Source organism: Carassius gibelio, chromosome B17 (assembly GCF_023724105.1).
Source record: "Carassius gibelio isolate Cgi1373 ecotype wild population from Czech Republic chromosome B17, carGib1.2-hapl.c, whole genome shotgun sequence".
Lineage (NCBI taxonomy): Eukaryota > Metazoa > Chordata > Actinopteri > Cypriniformes > Cyprinidae > Carassius > Carassius gibelio.
Genome location: NC_068412.1, coordinates 8,610,317 through 8,631,874, shown reverse-complemented (window position 1 = coordinate 8,631,874; position 21,558 = coordinate 8,610,317). Strand labels below are relative to the sequence as shown.

The following is a 21,558-nucleotide window of genomic DNA, read 5'->3' as shown; positions in this document are numbered from 1 at the left end:
GTCGTGTAGAAAATAATATAACGAATGATGTGAATGACATGATAGAAGTATTATTTTTTACATTAAGTTACGTGTTTATTATATTGATGAAAAAAATAAAGGCGACTTAATCATTTAGAATTTTTTTTATAAATGTTTGTCAACCCCAGCGTAATCGGGCAGCGCAGCTTCCGTAGTGACACCGAGCGGCGAGCGCGAGCTCAAGAGCTTAGTCATGAGCAGCCCGTGTGTTTGGGGACAAAGACAGCCGCTCGCCTGCTGGATATAAGGGCAGAGTCCGGGCCCGTGGTTAACTAATAGTGGATTAACACCGTCCGCGTTTATTTTCTGGCCTCTATTTAACACTGTCAACGCGGTTTTGTAAAAGAGAGGCGCTAGCTTAGCTCGCTAGCTGTGTGCTTGTGTGTGTGCGGGTTTAAAGGTCCGGTTCGGGTTTGGTACGGAACTGTCGCTAAACTGGCGAGGTGACCAAGGATGAATCGGTTCCGAAAGTGGCTTTATAAGCCAAAGGTAAGCTTGCCATTAGTTCAATTGCAAAAAAATAAATAAAAAATACTCAACAAGCTTTATGATTAAGTGTATGTGTTTCAAAACCTAGCGAGCTGTCTAGTTAGACCGCATTCGGGACGTTATGTGACGTGGGCAGCCTACCTACACAGTATTCTGGGCCGTCGTGTAATAATACAAGCTCTCTAACAGCTATTTTGGCATCACACGATGCGAGCTGCCTACATAGGCAGCATTTTGAGCGTCATACAAAGTGACCAGCGTGCCTTGACAACATTCTGGACATCATATGAAAAAAAATCACTCTAGATAGTATCTTCACTACGTTTTGAGACACAGCTCTTTAGTTTTTATTCAGATTTATTCGTCCCTTTATAATTAATGGGCTTGTTCACAGCTGTGTGGTATGCTTGTAGCTATTTAATTGTATTCTTTGTTAAAACAACACGTATGAAAACGTATATTAATATATTTAGATTGCATCAGATATATCTCCGTACATTGGCTCTTCTCAAACCACACTTCACTATAGTTAACATTGTGTTTAGTGATGAAAGATTATTGCAATCCACACTTTTGGGCAACTGATTGTGTTTGTGTTTAATTCAGCTGATGTTTAATGCCTTAAGGACTTTCTGTGAGAAATTAAGGACACTTTTCAGTCCATTTCTGGTAATGTGTCTCACAGGATGTTAGAGCAGAAAATGTTTCGTTGGAATCGAACCCAAGGTTTCCCTCGAGGTATACACCCGTTGTCAAAGAAGCCTTGGCCCATGGGTGCAGTTCTGCCTCAATGACTGTGAATCACTACATTCTTCACAAACATGTCTGTTGTTGTCATCAGGAATTAACTGCAGTGTCAGGCCCTCACTAAAATGAACAGATTTGTACAAAATTAGTTAAATAGAAAATATTGGTCCTTGATAAAATATTCAAGATGTTTGGTTGAGGCTTAGAAAAGTATGTCACTGTCAGTGCATTACTTGACATCGTTCTTCATTATCAGTGTTACCTTAATTTTACAACTGGACTGTAACCATAAACCTTTCTGCGGACGCCATTTTCATCACTTTGAAGTCTGTTAATGTACACAGCCCAAATAGTCGGCCAAAGCGATACCGTATTGATTGCTTATTTTTTTTTTTGTATAGGCCAAGTAGTTTCCTGTGCAACTGAAATATTTAGTTCCTCATGTGTTTGGTGGTGATTTTGATCTCCAGTGGTTTGATTTCTACTGTGTGGGAATGTGGCTGACCCGTTCAGATCAGTTTATTCTCCGCTCTGGTCCATGTCCCAGCCACGTGCCACTTCCAGGCGAAATCATGTGCAGATTATGAACGGCCACAGTCCAGAAAACAGAGGCTTCCCAAACTGGCAGCACTCCAAAAACTATATCACAGTGTGTGCAGATAACACTTGACTATAGTTAGGCTTCATTTATTAGACAGTGTTATTTGCTAAGGCAGATGTGGTCCTTTATATTTCTTTATGTTTAGGGTTAGGGGATTGAGCAAAAATTTGGATTGCCTAGTGGAAAACAATATAAAAACAAATCCTAGACTTGCATTAAAAAAAGACACCTGCGCTATATTGAAGAATCAAAATATCACAGAGACTTTTAACACAATTAAACACTCAGAACACTTTAGTAACCACATGGCAATTACCCACAGCACCCTACTATCATTTTGGAGATTTCGCACTGACATGTGTTATAAAAATAAATGGAACAAAAATAGAAAAATATTGTCAGTCTGATCCCCAAAGCTGCATTTATTTGATCAAAAACACAGTGAAAACAGTAATATGGTGAATTTTTTTTATATAATTATAATGGGGTGGTGTTGGCGCAGTGGGTAAGACACATGCCTTTGTTGTGAGAGACCCGGGTTCGAAACCACTGTGAGACACTCCTAGTTGCTCCAGAGGCGTGCGACCTCTGACATGTATAGCAATTGTAAGTTGCTTTGGATAAAAGCGTTAGCTAAATGTTAATAATTATAATTTTATCATAATTTATTTCTGCCATGGCAAAGCTGAATTTTCATCAATAAAATGACTGTCTTCAGTGTCGCATGATCAATCTGAAATCATTATAATATGCTGATTGGGTGCTCAAGAATTCAGAAAATGTTATGCTGTTTAATATTTTTCTGGAATCATGGTACAATTATTTTTTCTAGGTTGTATGAATGGGAAGTTCAAAAGAATAGCATTTATTTGAATTTTTTTTTGTGACAATGTAAGTCTAAAAATTTCTGAATAAAAGTAATTTAGATACTGTGACACCACCCCATCAGTAGTGTATGTCAGCTCTTGAAATACAACTTTTAACTTATACAGTGTCCCGTCTATGACTGAATTCACGGAGGATGTTCCCTGTTGAGTGCACAATGGAGCAGAAGGGCCAGTGCTGACAGCTATAGCTACAGTCATTTAGTATCTTGCGTGATCTTCTGATATTTATTCTCGCACACAGCACCAGGGGTCCATCATACTACAGGACTCTGATACTTGCTTACTTTGGAACTAGTTTTGTTTAATCATCCGGTCTTTGATTAGATAATTAAGACCATGTTTAAAAAAATTTTCCCCATACAGAGGTCAGATCCACAGCTGCTGGCCCAGTTCTACTATGCAGATGAAGAGCTGAACCAAGTGGCCACTGAGCTGGACAGTCTGGACGGCAGGAAGGACCCTCAGAGGTGTACATTGCTGGTCAACCAGTTCCGCTCCTGCCAGGTTAACCATTTTAGTCCACTTATCTTACATTACAGAGCTTAGTCTTGCTTGGTCATTTGTTTTTATCAGCAGGTGTATGTTTCCATTCTGGAATGTTGAAGAATGAGTCTGTTAGAATTTACTATTTCAATATATTTTAAAGGTGACCTATTATGCCCCTTTTTACAAGATGTAAAATAAGTCTGATGTCACCAGAGTGTGTATGTGAAGCTTTAGCTAAACCCCCCCCCCCCCCCCCCACAGAAACCTAATTTTTATAGCTTGTTAAAGTTGCCACTTTTAGGGTATGAGCAAAAATGCGCTGTTCTTTAAATGCAAATGAGCTGGTGCTCCCACCCCCCTTTCAGAAGAGGGCGGAGCTTCAAGAGCATACTGGCAACAGCAGAGCCGGACAATCTTACTCACTGAAAATGTCAGAAACTCTCAGGCCCTGTCCCAAATGGAACCATTTATTGTGTACTTTCGGTCTTACGGACTTATAATGGCCGCCACATGTGCATGTCCATTATGTCCACAAGACAGTGGTGTGTAGGGCTTAGGGCTGTCACTTTTTATTCGATATTCGAATATGCATTCGAACATGACTTGAAATATCCGTAATCGAACTATAAATAAAATATCCAGTTTTTGAAATGCCATGTGTAGCGCATTTTTTACAGTCTATGATTAGACAGTTGTTTTTTATTTTATTCTTTGCCATCTTATCCAGTAGAGGGCACTCTAGACCTATTGTAGCATAGGCCCATCACCAAATCAAGCGAATAATAGCTAGTAGCCAGGCACTTCCTGTGCGCTCCGAACGTGTTCTCCACCGTGGGGAACATTGTAAATAAAAAGAGAGCCGCACTTAATCCAGATCAAGTTGATAGACTGGTGTTTCTTACACACAATATTAAGAAATAAATTAGCATTATACATTGCATGATATTCGATATCCGTTCGAATTAGATTTTTCTCAAAAGTGACAGCCCTAGTAGGGCTACACAATTAATCAAATTATGGATGCCACAACTACGTAATCGTTCAAAGTGGCAATTAATCGTTCAAATTCCACTTATGTTATTGATTTCTTTGATTTCATAATCATGCAAATAAATTGTCTCCGAATGTGTTTTTTTTTTTTGTTTTTTTGGTGTAGCTTGTCAGTGACGACTCCGTGTACTGTAGTAAATGCTGCTCCATCTGAAAGTACGTGATGGAGATTACTGACAAGATGCACGAGAGTCACATTCAATTAATCATGCAACCCTACACATTTATGATCATTCTGGTAACACGTGAAGGCAGCATCAGTAAAAACTGGCAGAAACAATGGTAGCTTTATCAACATTATTTTTTTGGAGCTGACATTCATTCATGAAGCTAGGTATTGATCTCTCTTTGAGAATCACATTTTGCCAACGTTGAATTGACCCTCATTTGTAAGGCAGTCTGGTGTAAAATTATTGGCACAAACATGTAGGACTTTGCAGATTTTTCCGGGGCATTTAATGCTGTGTGTCTATGCAAATAGGGCAGAGATCATCACAAACGGGAGGGTTTTCTCCCTGCATTGATGTTAATGTAGGGAGGAATCTGGAATGACATGTTCAGAGAGACTTTATAATTTATTGGGATTCTAAAAAAATGAGTGGGTGGATATTTAATAGGCTGGTTATTTTCGCACACTGTTTGAACTGTTCAAATACCTTATAAAAGTGATTTTCATATAATAGTTCCCCTTTAAAATATAATATAGCCTATTCCTCTAATGGTAATGCCAAGATAGCCATTACTCCAGTCTTTAGTCATGTAATCATTCAGAAATTGTTTTAATATGCAGATTTGATGCTCAAGAAATGTCTTATTTTCACTATAAAAAAAATTGTGCTGCTTAATGTTTTTTGTGGAAACTGTGACACTTTTTTTGATTTATTTAAAAAGAAAGTTCAAAAGAAAAGCATTTGTTTGAAATGGAAATCTTATAGAAAAATAGGAAAATGTTGAAGTCTTCATTGTCACTTTTGATCAGTTCAATCTATTTTGTTTTTCAATTTTTTTTGTAAAACCTTACTTATCCCAAACTTGTAAATCCTGGAATTATCAGAGATCATGAATTCTAGGCCTGGAAAAGTCATGGCAATTTGTTGAAACCATATCATGGGAATTGGTATAGTGAATATAAATATATTTAAACCCTTAAAAGTAAATTTTCTAACCATGCATGTTGTGTTTCTTCACAATATTTGGACAGGACAATGTGTTAAACATCATAAATCAGATCATGGATGAATGCATTCCCGAAGACCGAGCCAACAGAGACTTTTGTGTGAAGTTCCCAGAAGAGATCCGCCATGACAACCTCGCCGGGCAGCTGTGGTTTGGGGCCGAGGTAGAGCACACTAACTGCTTACCTCTAGAACAAGGCACCTTCCCTAGAGATCTTTCTTGTTAACTTTCAGTAGAACAAGACGATATAAAGAACTTGATGATGTGCTTTACTAAAAAACAGTATTGCATTACAATATTTTACCAGCAGTGTATCATAGCCGTCAATTGTGGCACAGGCGTAACCCATTAGAAGCAGTGATGATATTATTTTCACTCCTCTCTCTCCAGTGCCTGGCAGCAGGATCGATCATTATGAATCGTGAAATCGAGAGCATGGCCATGAGACCGCTAGCTAAAGACCTCACCCGTAGCCTGGAGGAAATACGCAACATCACACGAGACCAAGCGCTACGAGATCTCAACAACTACACCGACCGCATGAAGGAGGCGCTACGTCAGTTTGACAGCCTCTTCGCTGAGTTTGAGCTCAGGTGCCTTAAAATGCTGTTTGGATTTCTGCATCCACTTATTTGACCTGTAGATGTTGTTGTTATTATGATGCCTAGAGTGCCTTTATGCTTCTGGACAGTTCATAAATTATTACAAGATACCTTTATTGGTAATAATGATTTAATACATCAGATTAGCTTTGTAAACCTGTCATTTTAGCAGCTTTAATGTCACAAAATGTGTTATTAATGTAATCATATCATGGATCTGTCTGTTGCCTGTTGTAGCTACGTGTCAGCCATGGTGCCTGTGAAGTCTCCTAAAGAGTATTACATCCAGCAGGAGGTGATGGTGCTCTTCTGTGAGACAGTTGAAAGGTGAATATTCAGATCTAGGATTGGCTATCACCTGCTAGCTCCCGAGACAATGCACATAGTGATGCACTGTGTTATCAGTTGGGAAGAAACATGGAAATAATTGTGCTGTATTAATGTTTATTTATTATACACACTATTAATAAGCAAATGTCTTGTTTTCCCATGTCAAGGGCCCTAAAGCTTGATTATCTCACACAAGACATGATTGATGACTACGAACCAGCTCTTATGTTTACAATCCCTAGACTTGCCATTGTTTGGTAAGTGATATGATTTTTTTTTCATGTTTTCCACCTCTAAATCCACCTCTAACTAAAGTGTTAATTTTCATCACAATGTATATCTCATACTCTTTTCTTCTGTCTGCTCACCTGGTAATGCAACCTTTTGTCATGTTTTGTCTCATTAGTGGCCTTGTTATCTACTCTGAAGGGCCTCTTAACCTCGACCGCAAACCAGAGGACATGTCTGAACTCTTCCGGCCTTTTCGTACGTTGCTGAGAAAAATAAGGTATGGTTACTGTTCACAATAGTCATTCACTGACACCTCTAATTTGGTCATATATAATTGTGTGATATTTGGAAGAAATGATGGATTGAAGGCTTACAACATGTCTACATCACACCAAATCACCTCTGAACGGTCCATTTGTGCTGTTGTCGGAAGTAGCGCGGGCACGTGGAGTACGTCTGAATTAGAGTAGGCATCAATTAAGTGTCTCATTGAACCACATCCAATCTAGATTCGTCCAAGTCTAATGTCTTTGAAAGAACAACACCTTTAACACTGGACACAAGCAGCACAACAAAATCTAATTCAAACCTCTTTTTTAGGTTATCAAAAAAGTGTTTTGATGCCTGAATTTATTTGTTCATCACCGGATTATAGTTTTTCTTTGTATTGCTTGTCAGCCATACCTTGAATATCATTTTCTTCGATGCCTTTTTTTTCTGTGAAAATTGAATGTGTCCATGTAGCTTAGCTTTGAAAGCACTTCCGCATGTGGAAAACTGTATAGAACTGACATCCATATTTTAAAGGGATAGTTCACCCAAAAATGAATACTCTACCATTACTCACCTTCATGATGTTCCAAACCCATAAGAACTCCGTTCATCATCTGAACCATTTTTGGATGGAATCTGAGAGCTTTCTGACCCTGCATAGACAACAAGGGAACTACCACAATCAAGGCTCACAAAGCTAGTAAGGACATCACTAAAATAGTCCATGTGACGTCAGGGGTTCAACGTTTATTTTTTTGATGCTACTTTTTGTGCGCAAACAAAACAAGTGGTCTTGTGAATTATGGTGGACTGACCCAGAAAAGAAAAAATTATTTAATGAAGTCGTTATTTTTGTTTTCTTTGTGCACAAAAAGTATTCTCGTAGCTTCATAACATTACGTTTGAACCACTGATGTCACAAGGGCTATTTTAGCAATGTCCTCCTTACTACCTTTCTGTGCCTTGACCATGGTAGTAACCTTGCTGTCTATGCAGGGTCAGAAAACTCTCAGATTTCATCAAAATATCTTAATTTGTGTTCCAAAGATGAACGAAGATCTCGCAGGTTTGAAACAACACGAAGGCCAGCAATTAATTTCAGAATGTATATTTTTGGGTGAACTATCCCTTTAATTGCTAAATTGCATCAGCGCTGAGATTTATAATTTAAACCCTATAAAAGTTTTATGTAGCAACTGAAGAACATGGCAGATTTGTTTCATATACTTGTGTTCTTCTTGTCAGGGACCTGCTGCAGACTTTAACAGGAGAAGAGCTCATGACACTGGAGCGCAGCCTCTGCATCTCCCAGGATGGAGAATTCCCTGCAGGCTCCAGTATCCCGTCGACCAATGACCCGGCCTCTTCCACTGGTCCTGAGAGCCATCTGGAAACACTGGAACAGGACGACAGAGATGAGGAGGTGGTAGATCTCACGCTTTGTGTAGCCCAGAAAGAAGATTCTGTATGGGATGAGGAGAGGAAGGGGCAGCCCGAGACGTCCAGTGAGTGTGAAGAGGAGGACACCACAGATGCAGACCTGGCTTGCTCTGTGCAGTATGATGAAGAAGAGATCGAGCAACTTAATATGATGGTGCATCAAGTGGGGGATGAAATGTCTACGCTGCTTTCCCCTCCAAGTCAGAATCAGTCCCCAGCCCATCGGCCTCGGCCCTATAGGGGAAGTAGTCTTGAAGGCTCCAGTGCTGCCTCCAGCACTCAGGCATCTCCACGGAGAGTCCCGGGATCCTACCAAGATGATGAAAGAGTGTTTCTTATGGATGACCTGGAGTCTGGTGCCGAGCTGTGCCACGGACAGCCTACTCTTCCTACTGTATGCCTCAGATCCCCTGAGCACAGTCGTCCCGCCCCTTTGACTGACTCCTCATGTAACGGTTGGTTGACGGTCTGTCAATCAAGCAATGACACTAATCTGGGTTCCCAGTGCCAATCAGCTGAACCTGTGGGGAACTCCGAAAGGTCACCCATCGTGAACAGCTGGGAAGGATCTCAGGAAGAGGATAGCGTACAGACTGCGGATGAAATCGCCAATCGGACCGGTGGAATGAAGTTGTCCGCCACAGTTATTTTTAACCCTCATTCTCCAAGCTTGACTGACTTGGCCGTCGTCGTACCTCAATTGGTTGACGTTCCAGAACCCGGTGAGGGCGGGGCTTTAGTTGCCACTCAGTGCCTGCTTAACTCCTGCGTGTGCTGCACTGGCGGATGCGTAGACAACCATGAGGATGCCATGGAGCCTGCTGGACGGGGCATGACACTGGGATTTGAAAAGCACAAGCTCACAATAACAAGCTCTGTATTCCAATCAGCAGTAGCCGCTGGCAGCCCAGGGAAGGGAAATGGACATTTACCACTCACTCTGCCCCCGTCTCAGGGCCACCTCACCCCTTGTGTACCACACTGTTCGGTGCAGAACCAAGCGAGAGAAGATGAGGGCACTCAGGACTGTTCCCACTATCCCTGCTGTGAGAAATGCGCCCCAGGGGTTCTTCTGACTCAGGAAAGAGGCTCAGGACAAGGAGAGGGAGGACCTAGTTGCACCCACCAGGAGACAGGATGCCCGACGCAACCTAACACTACGATTAAAGGGAGATCGGAAGGTTTTGGAAAACAGCCAAAGGAGGATAACAGAAAGATCTCTAGGTTTGTTCACTTGAGTGTGAAATTTCATTTTATAGATATGAATCATGTTTTCTTGATTTTGAGTTTTTGAAAATGTTTTTTTTTTTTTTTGCCTTTTTTGTAAATGAGTTGATTGTTCTTCTTTTTGGTTCTTGTATGTCATTTTCATCTGTTGCACTGCATGTTTTTTTTGCAATGGTCCGTAGCAGTTCTCAGGAGTCCCTTCTCAGTTCTGTCCCCAGCAGTGACATAGATGGTGTTTCTGTCACTACATGCAGTTTGTCAAGTTCATACACACCCAGGTAAACATGTATAACTTTGGCTGATGGATTAAAGGGATAGTTCACCCAAAAATGAAAATTAGCCCATGATTTACCCACTCTCAAGGCATCCTAGGTGTCCAATAAAGTGCATCCATCCATAATAAAAAGTGCCTCACATGGCTCTGGGGGTGTATAAAGGCCTCCTGTATCGAAAAATATCCACATTTAAAACATTATGAACAGTTGTGAAGCTTTCACTCACTGTCGTACATGCATTCATGAGAAAGTGCCTTTCTGTTGGAAGATGTAGGATGTACATGTAGCGCATGCAAGAGACGAACATGAAAGCACAGAGGAGGGAGTCAAACAAAACACCAGTTATGAATGAGAAGTACAAAATGAGGAATTGTATAAGGAAACATTTTGGAGGATTTGCTAAAGTAAGAACACTTTGCTTATTTTGCTCCTGAAAACAAATTTTGGTTCTTGCAAGACTAGCATATTCTTACTGGAGTTAACGCTATAATGATGTCCTAAGTCATCTGGCCGGAACAGCGAAGAGATTACTATTTATAACGTTTTAAATATGGATATTTTCTTACAAAAATTCATTGATTCGGTACAGGAGGCCTTTATTCACCCCCCCAGAGCCCTGTGAGAAATTTATTTTTATTATGGATGGATGTGCTTTATTGGACTTCTTTTGGATTATTGAACAATAACACCCACCTACTGCCTTTATAAAGCTTGGAAGAGCTAGGACATGTTTTAATATAACTCCGATTGTATTCAGTTGAAAGAAAGTCAGATGCACCTATAATGCATTGAGTAAATCGTGGTAATTTTCATTTTAGGGGTGAACTAACCCTTTAAAGGTAGAATATCTGAGCACTGTTACTATAGAGTGCTGCAGGGATGGCGTGTTGTTTTATTCCAACCTGGAAGTTAGCGTGACTCTGGTAAAAAAAAAAAAAAAATACAATAATTGTATGTTTTTTTTTACATCCAAGATAAATTTTGCAACTGAAAACAAAGCTCATGAATTCTGAATCCTAAATACAGTTGGCAGTAGTAAAAAGCTTAAAGGCTATAAATGGCAACACAGTCACATGATTCAGTGTCACCATGACTAAGGTTTAAAAGGTTTAAAATTTACAGGTCTGCAAGTTGAATCATTTAAAAGAGCATAAGTATAACACAAGGTTGTAAAAGCGACCTAGTTCGTAGATACATTTGCCTGTTGAAAGTGATGGTTTAATGCCTCCACATTGGTTTTCAAACAAGTTTTTCTAAAAAAAAAAACTCCCCCCATCTGCCACTGGTAGTCCCTCCCTAAAGCCAGTGGTGCTGTTTTGGTCTGATTGAGGTGTTCAAACAAACACAGCAATGTTTTATTAGCTCATATCACTGCCTTTCACCACAGGCAGCAGAGTATGATGTTAGCATTTGACTCTCAAATGCCTGATCTGATTTAATGTGTACTTTAAGCTTTGGTTGAAGTTGGGGACTCTGGGAATGGGTTCTTTCGACTCTTTGACAACCGAAATAACAATGCTATAAACAACATCTCAGAACATCTTGTTGCATAAAAGAATGCCCTTGTTATTACACTCAACTGCATTAAACTCGTACGCATATTGCTTAATTACATTTTAGCACCCATATAGCAACACCTTGAAAAAACACCACTTTTGCTGGGGGAGAAGTGTGTACTTTTTTCAGAAATGTTCTTTTAACATCATTGTGAATATCCTTAAAGTCTTAAAATTTGCTCTGTGAGTCCAGCATGCTGTTGCACAAATCCCATAGTGTTCGTCAGACATAGGGTCACACTTTCTGGATTAACTCAATTATGTGAAATTCTTTCTTGGGGAAGGCTGGCAATTGTGACCCTGTTTTGAATCATGGAATTACTTTCAGTGGGGAAAATATTTATTTGATCCCCTGGTCATTTTTTAAGTTTGCCCACTTACAAAAAAATACAAAGAAAGGGTCTGTATTTTTTTATGGTAGGTTTATTTTAACAGATAGAGACACAATAGCAACCAAAAAAATCCCGAGAAAACACAAAGTTTAGAAATTGATGTGCAATTCAGTGAGTGAAATAAGTATTTTATCCTCAAGCAAAACACGACTTAGTACTTGGTGCAGAAACCCTTGTTGGTAGAGTTAGGTAAGACAGAGGTTAGACTCTTTTTTTTAGTTGGTCACCAGGTTTGCACACATCTCAGGAGGGATTTTGGTCCACTCTTTACAGATTCTCTTACAGACTTTACAGTCGTTTGGCAACTCGAAGTTTCTGCTCCCTCCACAGATTTTCTATAGGACTGAGGTCTGGAGACTGGCCGGACACTCTCGAGGAGGTTCTTGTCCCATCCTCATTTGCCCCTCAATGCTGTGAAGTCGTCCTGTACTCTTAGCAGAAAACCAGCCCCAAAGCACAATGTTTCCACCTCTGTGCTCGACTGTAGGGAGGTGTTCTTGGGGTCATAGTCAGCATTTCTCTGCCTCAAAACACGGCGAGTCGAGTTAATGCCAAAGAGCTCAATTTTGGTCTCATCTGACCACAGCACTTTCTCCCAAGACTTCTCTGAATCATTTAGCTGTTCACTGTCAAACATTAAACGGGTCTGTAACATGTGCCTTCTTGAGCAGGGGGATTTGAGTCCGTAGTGTGTTACCAATGTTTTGTTTAGTGACTGTGTCCCAACTGCCTTAAGATCAGTAACAAGCGTGTAGTTCGGGGCTGATGATCATCCTTTCCCCGAGAGCTGAGATCTTGCACAGAGCTCCAGACCGAGGTCAATTGATGCCTATTTTGTATTTCTACCATTTCTGATTAATCGCACCAACAGTTGTCTCCTTCTCACCAAGCTTCCTGCTGATGCTCTTGTGGCTCACTCCAGCAGATCTTGTGCAGATCTACAATCTCGTCTCTGACATCCTTTCACAGCTCTGTTGTGTCGCTCGTGGTGCTGGGAGAAGCTGGGATGGAAGATACAGACTGTGGACAGGTGTCTTATACACCTAACCAGCTGACATTAGGAGTAACTTCTTAAAGTGACCGGACTAAACTGTGTTCCACAGGGACACATGACCAATCTGTGGGAGCCAGGATTCTTGCTGGTTGGAAGGGGATCAAATACTGATTTCACTCCCTGAAATGCAAATCAATCTCTAACCATTATATAATGTGTTCTTTTTTTGGATTTTTTTTGGCTGGTATTGTCTCTATCCATTAAAATAAACCTACCATTAAAAATTACAGACCCTTCGTTTCTTTGTAAGTGTGCAAACTTACAAAATCGGCAGGGGATCAAATAAATATTTTACCCACTGTAGTTTCACATTATTTTTTTAATCACATTTTATTTTGAATTACTGTTGTTCATTTTATAAAGATCGAGCTCAAGAAAATGGTATCATAAAGTAGATTTGTTATTAGTATTGTTAATATCATTCATTTAACTTTAACCTAATAATCTTCCCCATATTCCTGTCGGTAGCCTGACCACCAGCTCGGACATGTCTGAGGATCTGGATCATCAGGAGATTCAAATGGCGCTGCAAGCTGCCAAACTTGCTGCTCACAACAAAATTCGCTCCCGTTTCCACAGCAGTAGTGACCTCATCCATCGCCTCTTTGTCTGCATATCAGGTGTGTTACCTAATGACGTGTTTTTGTAGTCTGATGCAGGTTTTGCTTGGTAGTCTTTTTCTACTGAATTACACAGTGTAAATGTACATCAGAACGCAATAAACCTAGTTTGCATTTCCTGACTCTTTAATGAGATCCACTCCTATAATTCACATCCATTTATATATTTTTTTAACACTTAACATTTTGTTATTGCCTTCTAAGTGCACTGTAAAGCTAAGTGTAACATGTATCCTACTAAGCACACTGCCAATGCATAAAACATGGTAGGGTTGTCAAACGATTAATCGCATCCAAAAAAAAAAAGTTGGCGTTTACATAATTTATAGTGTGTACTGTGTATATTTTTGTATATATTTGTAAATACACATAGTATCACTGTGAAGTGTTATCTACTAAGTGCAATATAAACTATGTATAACTAGCGCTGTAAAACAGTATTTGCCGTCTTTCATATATCTGAAGGTGTGGCTGATCAGTTGCAAACAAACTATGCGAGTGACCTGCGAAGCATCTTAAAGACTCTGTTTGAGGTGATGGCTACAAAATCCGACCAAGGGGACAATGAAAAGCCCAAGAAAGGTTGGTAGCCACACTTCTAAAATATAGATAGTGTAATCACATGTTTTTATCACTCGATGTCAGACGTCATGGGTTTAATGTGCTGTTTGTAATGCACCTCAGGTCCGTGTCTGGGCAGCGCTGTACTGGAGGACTGTGCTCTCTGTCAAGAGACCATCTCTTCATCAGAGCTTGCTGCCAAAGCCCGAGAGGGTCAGTTTGAAGGTCAGTTCAATACATCACCTAAATGCTCACAATATAAAGAGCCTTTTTATTTTCATATACATGATACGACTCTGTTCTAAAACCTAGGCTAGCACTGAAATTACATAGTCACAAAGAACATTCTTGTTGAAAAAAAGTGCCAAGTCAGAGACTGTTAAAAACTGTGACTGTAGAATGAAAGCGTGTAGGTTACCCATCTTTTATGAATCCTCACCAATGGCCATATGGGATAAAGTATTCTTTGTATGTGCATTTCTCACCAGAAGTAGTAAGTAACTTTTTTCCCAAAAGTTTTAAGATGCACCATAGAGCCAGAGTATGTGAACAGGTTTTTCTGTTCCAGTAATTTCTTTAAAGGGGGCGTGAAATGCTATTTCATGCATACTGAGTTTTTTACACTGTTAAAGAGTTGGATTCCCATTCTAAACATGGACAAAGTTTCAAAAATTAAGTTGTACGTTTGAAGGAGTATTTCTGTTCCAAAAATACTCCTTCCGGTTTGTCACAAGTTTAGGAAAGTTTTTTTCGAGTATGGCTCTGTGTGACGTTAGATGGAGTGGAATTTCCTTATATGGGTCCTAAGGGCACGTCTGCCGGAAGAGCGTGTGCTCCCGTATAGCAGAGCACTGAGAGCACAGGCATTCACTGATCAGAGCGAGAGCGTCGCGAAATGTCACAAAAAAGGAGAGTGTTTTTGGTTGCCAGGGCAAGACAACCCTGCACAGATTACCAAAGAAAAAACAGCATTAAGGGACCAGTGGATGGAGTTTATTTTTACAGAGCATCAACGGAGTTGTGCAAGTGTTTGTGTTTGTTCCCTGCATTTCTAAAATGCTTGTTTTACAAACAAAGCCCAGTTTGACGACGGATTTGCATATCGTTTATTTCTTAAGGATGATGCAATCCCAACGAAAAAGGGTCACGATTGTGTGTTGGAACCACAGGCGGTGAGTAAAACTGCTTAAAATATCTCTGCCTCCTTGTTAGTGCGTCCGCCTCCCATCGGAGACCCGGGTTCGAGCCCCGCTCGGAGCGAGTCGTTGCTGCTGCTGCTCTCGTTCAGTTTCAGCCTTCACAGCTGTCACAGCTTCCACATGCTCTCAACGCAACTGGCGCTAGTGATTGTTTAGCTCCGCCCACACGTCACGCCTCCAGGCGCTCGTGTTTTTCCGGGAAAAATCGGTACAGACTATCTTTCTCTTATGAATATAATAAAACTAAAGACTTTTTGGAGTAATGAAGGGTGCAGTACTACTCTATAGGTACTCAAGATTAACATGATATTGAGTGAAAACGAGCATTTCACCCCCCCTTTAAGGATAATACACTGCCCAATTATTTCCGGTTATGTACAGTATATTTTCAATGTGCTGTAATCATCTAGTTGAGTTAAATGCTTATTAATATGAGAGTTCACTGGATGATTTCCAAATCCAGATATTTCAGAGACTGGAGAAGTGATATTGTGATGATTATTGGGAACAAAAATGTCCAAACTCGACAGAACATTTATTCCAACACAAGCTGAGCTGAGAAAGCGGTGGCTGGTAAACATACGTGATTGTTTCACCACCAGATGTCAGTGCTTTAAACTAGTTTCACAGTATTGCAGTGTGTGCAAGATCTGATGAATAAGATCAGAATGAACCTTTATTTATCTCTATTAAATATAATGTCACTATTCTGTCATTTTTCATTCACAATCATTTCACTGTATGCACTGCAAAAAAATATTAATAGTCTATTCAATGTAGCAGAACATCAACAGTTACTTTTTAAAATTAATTAAATGTTTAACATTATAACATTTCTTTAAGGCAGTTACTGCACATTTTATTCAGCCATTTTAACCACTGGAATAAAGAAAACCAATGCACTCAAGCACTACAGCTATGAAAGTTGGCCGTGGTTTTAATACAAATAAAACAAAAATATAATAACTACCAATTAACCAAGGTTTTGCAACACTTACCATAGTTTAAGTGCTGGACCTCTGCAGGTTAGTGGAGAAATATATATTTAGAACTTATAACTGCCATTTGCCAGTAGACAGCAAAGCAGGGCACTAGGTTTCAGAGCACTGCTAATATAAGATAAACGGACAGTGCCTACAACACCTGACAGACTTTTATTCTCACTTTCTCTGTCCTTCTATTAACATCAGATCCTCCAGAATGGGTACCAGATGAGGCCTGCAATTCCTGCATTGCATGTAAAGCACCATTTACAGTCATCAGAAGGAAACATCACTGCAGGAGCTGTGGAAAGGTACAGCAGTCCATCTTCAAGACCTTGTCAGATTAGAGTCCAGTCATTTCCAGCCATAAAATCCCATTCATTTTCTCCATAGAGAAACCAATTTTTAACTTAGAATTCTTTCAAGACCGAGATATAAGCATATATAAATATATTTTGAAAAGATTTACATGCGTATACATTTATATAGTTTTATTATATATATATATATATATATATATATATATATATATATATATATATATATATATATATATATATATATATATATATATATATATATATATATATATATATATATTAGTTGCAATCTAAATTATTCAACCCCCTTGACCTGCAAGACATTCTGCGGAGAACAACATTTTATGAAAACAATTCAACGAAGGCATCAGTAAAGTATTAGAGAGAGTTTGTTAATACACTTTTGAGTGATTCTGAGAATGGAACATTGATGAATCATGATAAAATTTAAACTGGCTCTAAACATTCATGTTCAAAATTATTCAACCCCCTTTTTGCAGAATCTTTTATTCTTTAAAATCACCAATAAACGCTGTCTGTAAGTGTTTAGAAGCTTCTGTCCCCTCTCTACTACAGTTTTGGCCCATTCCACACCTGAAAAAGCTCTCAGATCACTGATAATCTTTGGTTTTCACATTGCCACTGCTTTCTTCAAATTCAACCAGATATTTGCAATGAGAATTAAGCCTGGAGACTGAACCGGTCACTCAAGTACATTCTGTGACTGATCCCTGAACCAAGCAGAAGTAGATTTGGATGATGTACTGTGGGGTGACTGTCTTGCAGGAAAGTCCATTGATCATCAGCTTCAGTCTTTGCACCAAAGGCATCACAATTCTTGTCAAAATGGCCTGATACTTCAAAGAATCCATGATGTCCTTCATACAGACATGATTTCCACTTCCTGCTACAGTAAAGAAACCCCATAACAGGACTGATCCACCTCCAAGTTTGAGGATGGAGATGGTGTTCTTCTGCTTATGAGCTTTGCCTTTTTTGCAGCAGACATACCGCTGATCCATGGGCCCAAAAATGGTCACATCACTCCATAAAACGTGTATATATATATATATATATAAATACAAACATATTTTTCTTAAATATAGACATGCATGTGTTTGTATTTATATATATACATAATAAATATACACAGTACATCCAGTTAGTGAATAAAAAGGAAACAAGCAAAGCAGAGCAGGGGCTCGTATCATGATTCCAGTCCTAATGAGATGATGTTTTATTGCAGATCTTCTGTTCCCGCTGCTCATCACACACAGCCCCGTTGCCTAGATACGGTCAGATGAAACCTGTGAGAGTCTGCACTCACTGCTACATGTTCCACGTAACGCCTTTCTACAGCGACAGGACGGGTATCTGACCACAGCGCTCTCTCTTACATAAGCACACTACCACGAGTCTTACTGAGGTTTGAGACTGCAACGAGAACACACACACACACACACACACACACACACACACACACACACACACACACACACCATTTTCATCATCATCATCATCATCCAAAAAATGTAAATAATGCAATCACTTCCAAGTGCAAGAAACAGCCTTGACCAGGGAACGGTGAGAAGGACTATAACTGGACGCTTTGGAAAGACTCGAGCACATAAAGGAAGTACCCCTTCTCTGTGGGAGCCAAAGTATTTATGTAGGGCTTTGCTTTCGAATAATGAGCTTACTTACAAATTTGCTTTAATCGAGCACGGAACAAGTGGGCTATTCAGTAAAACAGAACAAAATAGCTTGTTAAAGGATTTTGTGTGGCTTTATTAGCACCGGAGGTTCTATGGGCTCAGATTTCCAGAGTGATTGTAAACTGTGAGCACATTATTAATATAACCATAACAAAACTATGACATCATATATGAAGGTAATAATGCTAACACTAACTGCACCATCAGCGACACTTTTGTGGCACAATATAGCACAGATGGGTTTTCTCTCTCCAAATGTTTATAATGCTGCTTTCTGTAAGACAGAGAAGTGATATTTGGGGATTAGATGAATGGCCGAAAATAGAGATGTGTATAGTTTGAAATGGATTTAATGTATCTTCCAAAAGAGGAGATTCTCTCATTTCCTCATGCAAATGAATGTGCAACATTTAGATCTTCTTTTCTTTATTTTTGTTTGTAACTTATACTGAACTGTAAAGTAATTGCCTTTTACAGCAGTTTGGGAGCCTTCTGATTTCCCTCTGGTACAAAAGAGCCCCTACCTCATCCCCGTTTACCCCCTGACACGGCTCCGTCCCGTTACATTATGCCTACACTACTGTCTCAGTCAGTCCTGACTGTGCTACACTAAGAGGCAGATGCCTTTATTTGTCTTTGCACACTTTTGTTTTATATATATAGTGATCAACCACTACATTCTGTCTGTAAAAGTTTATTGATTATACCTGTCAAGAGTCATATTTTGCTGCAAAATAAGAAATTCAAAAAAATGTATTTTAATATTTCATAAAGAAAATGTATCATTTTTTTAGGATTATTATATAATATAAATTCTGAATTAGTATTAGGATAATTAAGCACCCTCGCAAATAAATTCATATTTTATTTTACATTTTGAAGGATCTTTACTTTACGGTATACTTGTGCTGAATTTAATTGATCCTACTTTGATTTAGAAAGAAAAATAATAATCAGCCTGTAATTAGCTTCATTTTCTTTATGCAAAATATTGAATTTGTGGTAAAATATGACTTGGAAACTAACCTTTGACATTTTCCAATGTAAGAATGAAAGCTGATCTTCTGTTGGTTTCAGATGTCAGTATAATCAGAAAATAAGCTTTAGTTAACTGCAAAACATCTGCTTTTGTAACATCGTCACCTTCCAGTAATCAAACAGGCAAGATTTGAAATTGCTATCGATTTGAGCAAGAGCTGTGTAAATGCACTAGGTTTTGCAGTTGAAATCGTCTGAAATTGAGCACATGATATTGTGCTTCAAAACGGCTTTGCCCAAAACACTTGATATGAAATGTAATATTACAAACACTACTGGCTGGCATAAAATGCACTTTGTATGGTAAATAGAGGAGAATTCAAAAAATGAGCTACAGCTGGCAAGCAATGGCGCATTTGATGATTCATCAAGTGTAATGATCTCAAGTCATTTTACAGTAATATTAAACCTGATTTCAGACGTTAACTACAAACAAAATTGTTTCTGAGATCTTACATAAGTGTTTAAACATTCTCTGTAGATACTGTTTTCCAACTCTAAAAATCGGATCGACACTGAAATAGTAATTTATCATTCATCATTTGTGTTATTAATCAGTTCCGAACACATTCCTTTTTGCCAAAGTTGTAATTGTAAATCATTGGCTTCACTTATAACAGGTTTCTAGTAAGGTAAAGGTCTAATATGTTTGCATGCATCTTGTGAAGCAACATAGATTGATTGATCTGAGTGTGACCGGTTCTAGCAATATTGTAAGACACACACACACACTTGAGGCAGTTTGATTCTGCTGGTTGATGGTTAATACGTTCCCTCTTTCTGTCTCATTACCTAAATCTCCTCATTCCTGTTCTCGCATCTACTGCTGCATTTCCAGGACATTCACAACAGATATAAAGCTTTAAAACATACTGTAACTCTGCAAAGCAAACTGAGATTTTTGTGTTCCAATATATTTGCATTAAACATATTTAAAGGTTTATGTTGATGAATGGCAGGGTACAGTACATTTGGTTTACTTTGGCATAGTTTGCAGTTAATTTGATTCCCTCCAGATTTCCTACTCTGACCACAGTTGGTTGTTATGATAAGATTGCTTTGGCTTTGTTCATCTGTAGTCAGCTGACCTGATTCTAGGACCTTCAGTATTGGGATAGAGGTCTACACCTGACACTGACACACTATGCCACCAAAAATACTGCAGATATAGCATTAGGATCACGACTGGGTAGATATGATATAGTGTTATATACAGATATTCATTGTTATTTAGCGGTATGATCAAGTAGACATTTGCCAAATGGATCAAATCTGTCATGTTTGTGGTTGCTTCCTGTTTTGATATCATGACTGTTCCTCAGGATTGATTGATTGTACATCGACATGATACCGAGGGATTGATTGTATTTTAGTTTGAAGTGAGACCAAATGTCCAGCACTTCCTCAGACGGCAGACTCAACTTCCAGCCGGTTGTGTTGATAAGCTCAGTTTCTGATTTGTGCCCTCTTACAATTCTCATTTTTTCCTTTTTTTGCCTTTTTTTATGTATTAATTGAAAAAAATAAAATTATACAGATGTTTTATTTTACAGAGTACAAAAATAATGAAATTGTATGTGTACAAAATTCCTTCTTCTGTATAAAGAGAATCACAATGAGAGAATTTACTCTATTTATTCAAAGCTTGTTCTTATTTTGTAATGGCCGGTTCAGTCTAATAAGATGTAAAGAAGAACTTTACGAAGTCTACAAAGTATTTATGTCATGCAATGAAAGTAATAAAGTTTTCTTTACAGAAACTGGAGCTCTCTGCAATTTCTTGTTCCGAGTACAAATGGTGTCACAAGATATATTATCTTATTCCCCAATTTTTGTTGGACTAACTGCTGAAATCATTATTGAGTTTTCATTAATGCACAGTGTTAGATTACAAGTTACCCTGTTAAAAATTTAATGAGTAGTGTAACTATTTCAGTTACTTTTTATTTATTTATTTGCTTCAATTTACATATTTATATATTTTTAGTTACATCTGGAAATCCTGACTTTTCCACAAAAATGTTAAGCAGCGCAACTCTTCACAAAATTGATAATAAATATTTCTTGAGCAGCAAATCAGAAATATTAAAATTATTTCTGAAGGAGACTGGAGTAATACTGAAAATGCAGCATTACATCACAAGAATAAATTATTTTAAATTGCAGTCATCAGAATAAGTCTGTTTTACTGTATTTGAGATCAAATAAATGCAGTGTTGATGAGCATAAGAGACAATAAGAGAAGTCTCTCTGACCACACCTGTATAGTACTGTATGAACTTGTT

General features: G+C 38.8%; 1 protein-coding gene across 3 annotated transcripts; it reads left to right on the top strand.

Moving 5' to 3' along the window:
- The first annotated feature begins 156 nt into the window (after positions 1–156).
- LOC127976201 (lateral signaling target protein 2 homolog) lies at positions 157–21,033 on the top strand. 3 transcript variants are annotated; one of them, XM_052580464.1, is made up of 14 exons: positions 157–510; positions 3,109–3,249; positions 5,483–5,620; positions 5,848–6,050; positions 6,297–6,386; positions 6,557–6,646; positions 6,796–6,897; positions 8,139–9,557; positions 9,743–9,838; positions 13,306–13,457; positions 13,923–14,039; positions 14,142–14,243; positions 16,408–16,511; positions 17,767–21,033. In XM_052580464.1, the coding sequence occupies exons 1-14, from the start codon at positions 475–477 to the stop codon at positions 17,896–17,898; spliced, it is 2,922 nt and encodes a 973-aa protein (XP_052436424.1). In that variant the 5' UTR covers positions 157–474; the 3' UTR covers positions 17,899–21,033. The 3 variants fall into 3 exon arrangements, with proteins under 3 accessions (XP_052436424.1, XP_052436426.1, XP_052436427.1); XM_052580466.1 differs by having other exon boundaries at positions 163–510; positions 9,746–9,838; XM_052580467.1 differs by lacking the exon at positions 9,743–9,838 and having other exon boundaries at positions 163–510.
- The last annotated feature ends 525 nt before the right edge of the window (positions 21,034–21,558 follow it).

What these genes read in the sequence shown, in the direction of transcription:
- LOC127976201 (XM_052580464.1), top strand. Translation starts at nt 475, where the DNA reads ATGAATCGGTTCCGAAAGTGGCTTTATAAGCCAAAG. An exon ending in ACGTTGCTGAGAAAAATAAG is followed by an intron (nt 6,898 to 8,138) that starts GTATGGTTACTG and finishes TCTTCTTGTCAG; the next exon opens with GGACCTGCTGCAGACTTTAA. An exon ending in ACTGCAGGAGCTGTGGAAAG is followed by an intron (nt 16,512 to 17,766) that starts GTACAGCAGTCC and finishes GTTTTATTGCAG; the next exon opens with ATCTTCTGTTCCCGCTGCTC.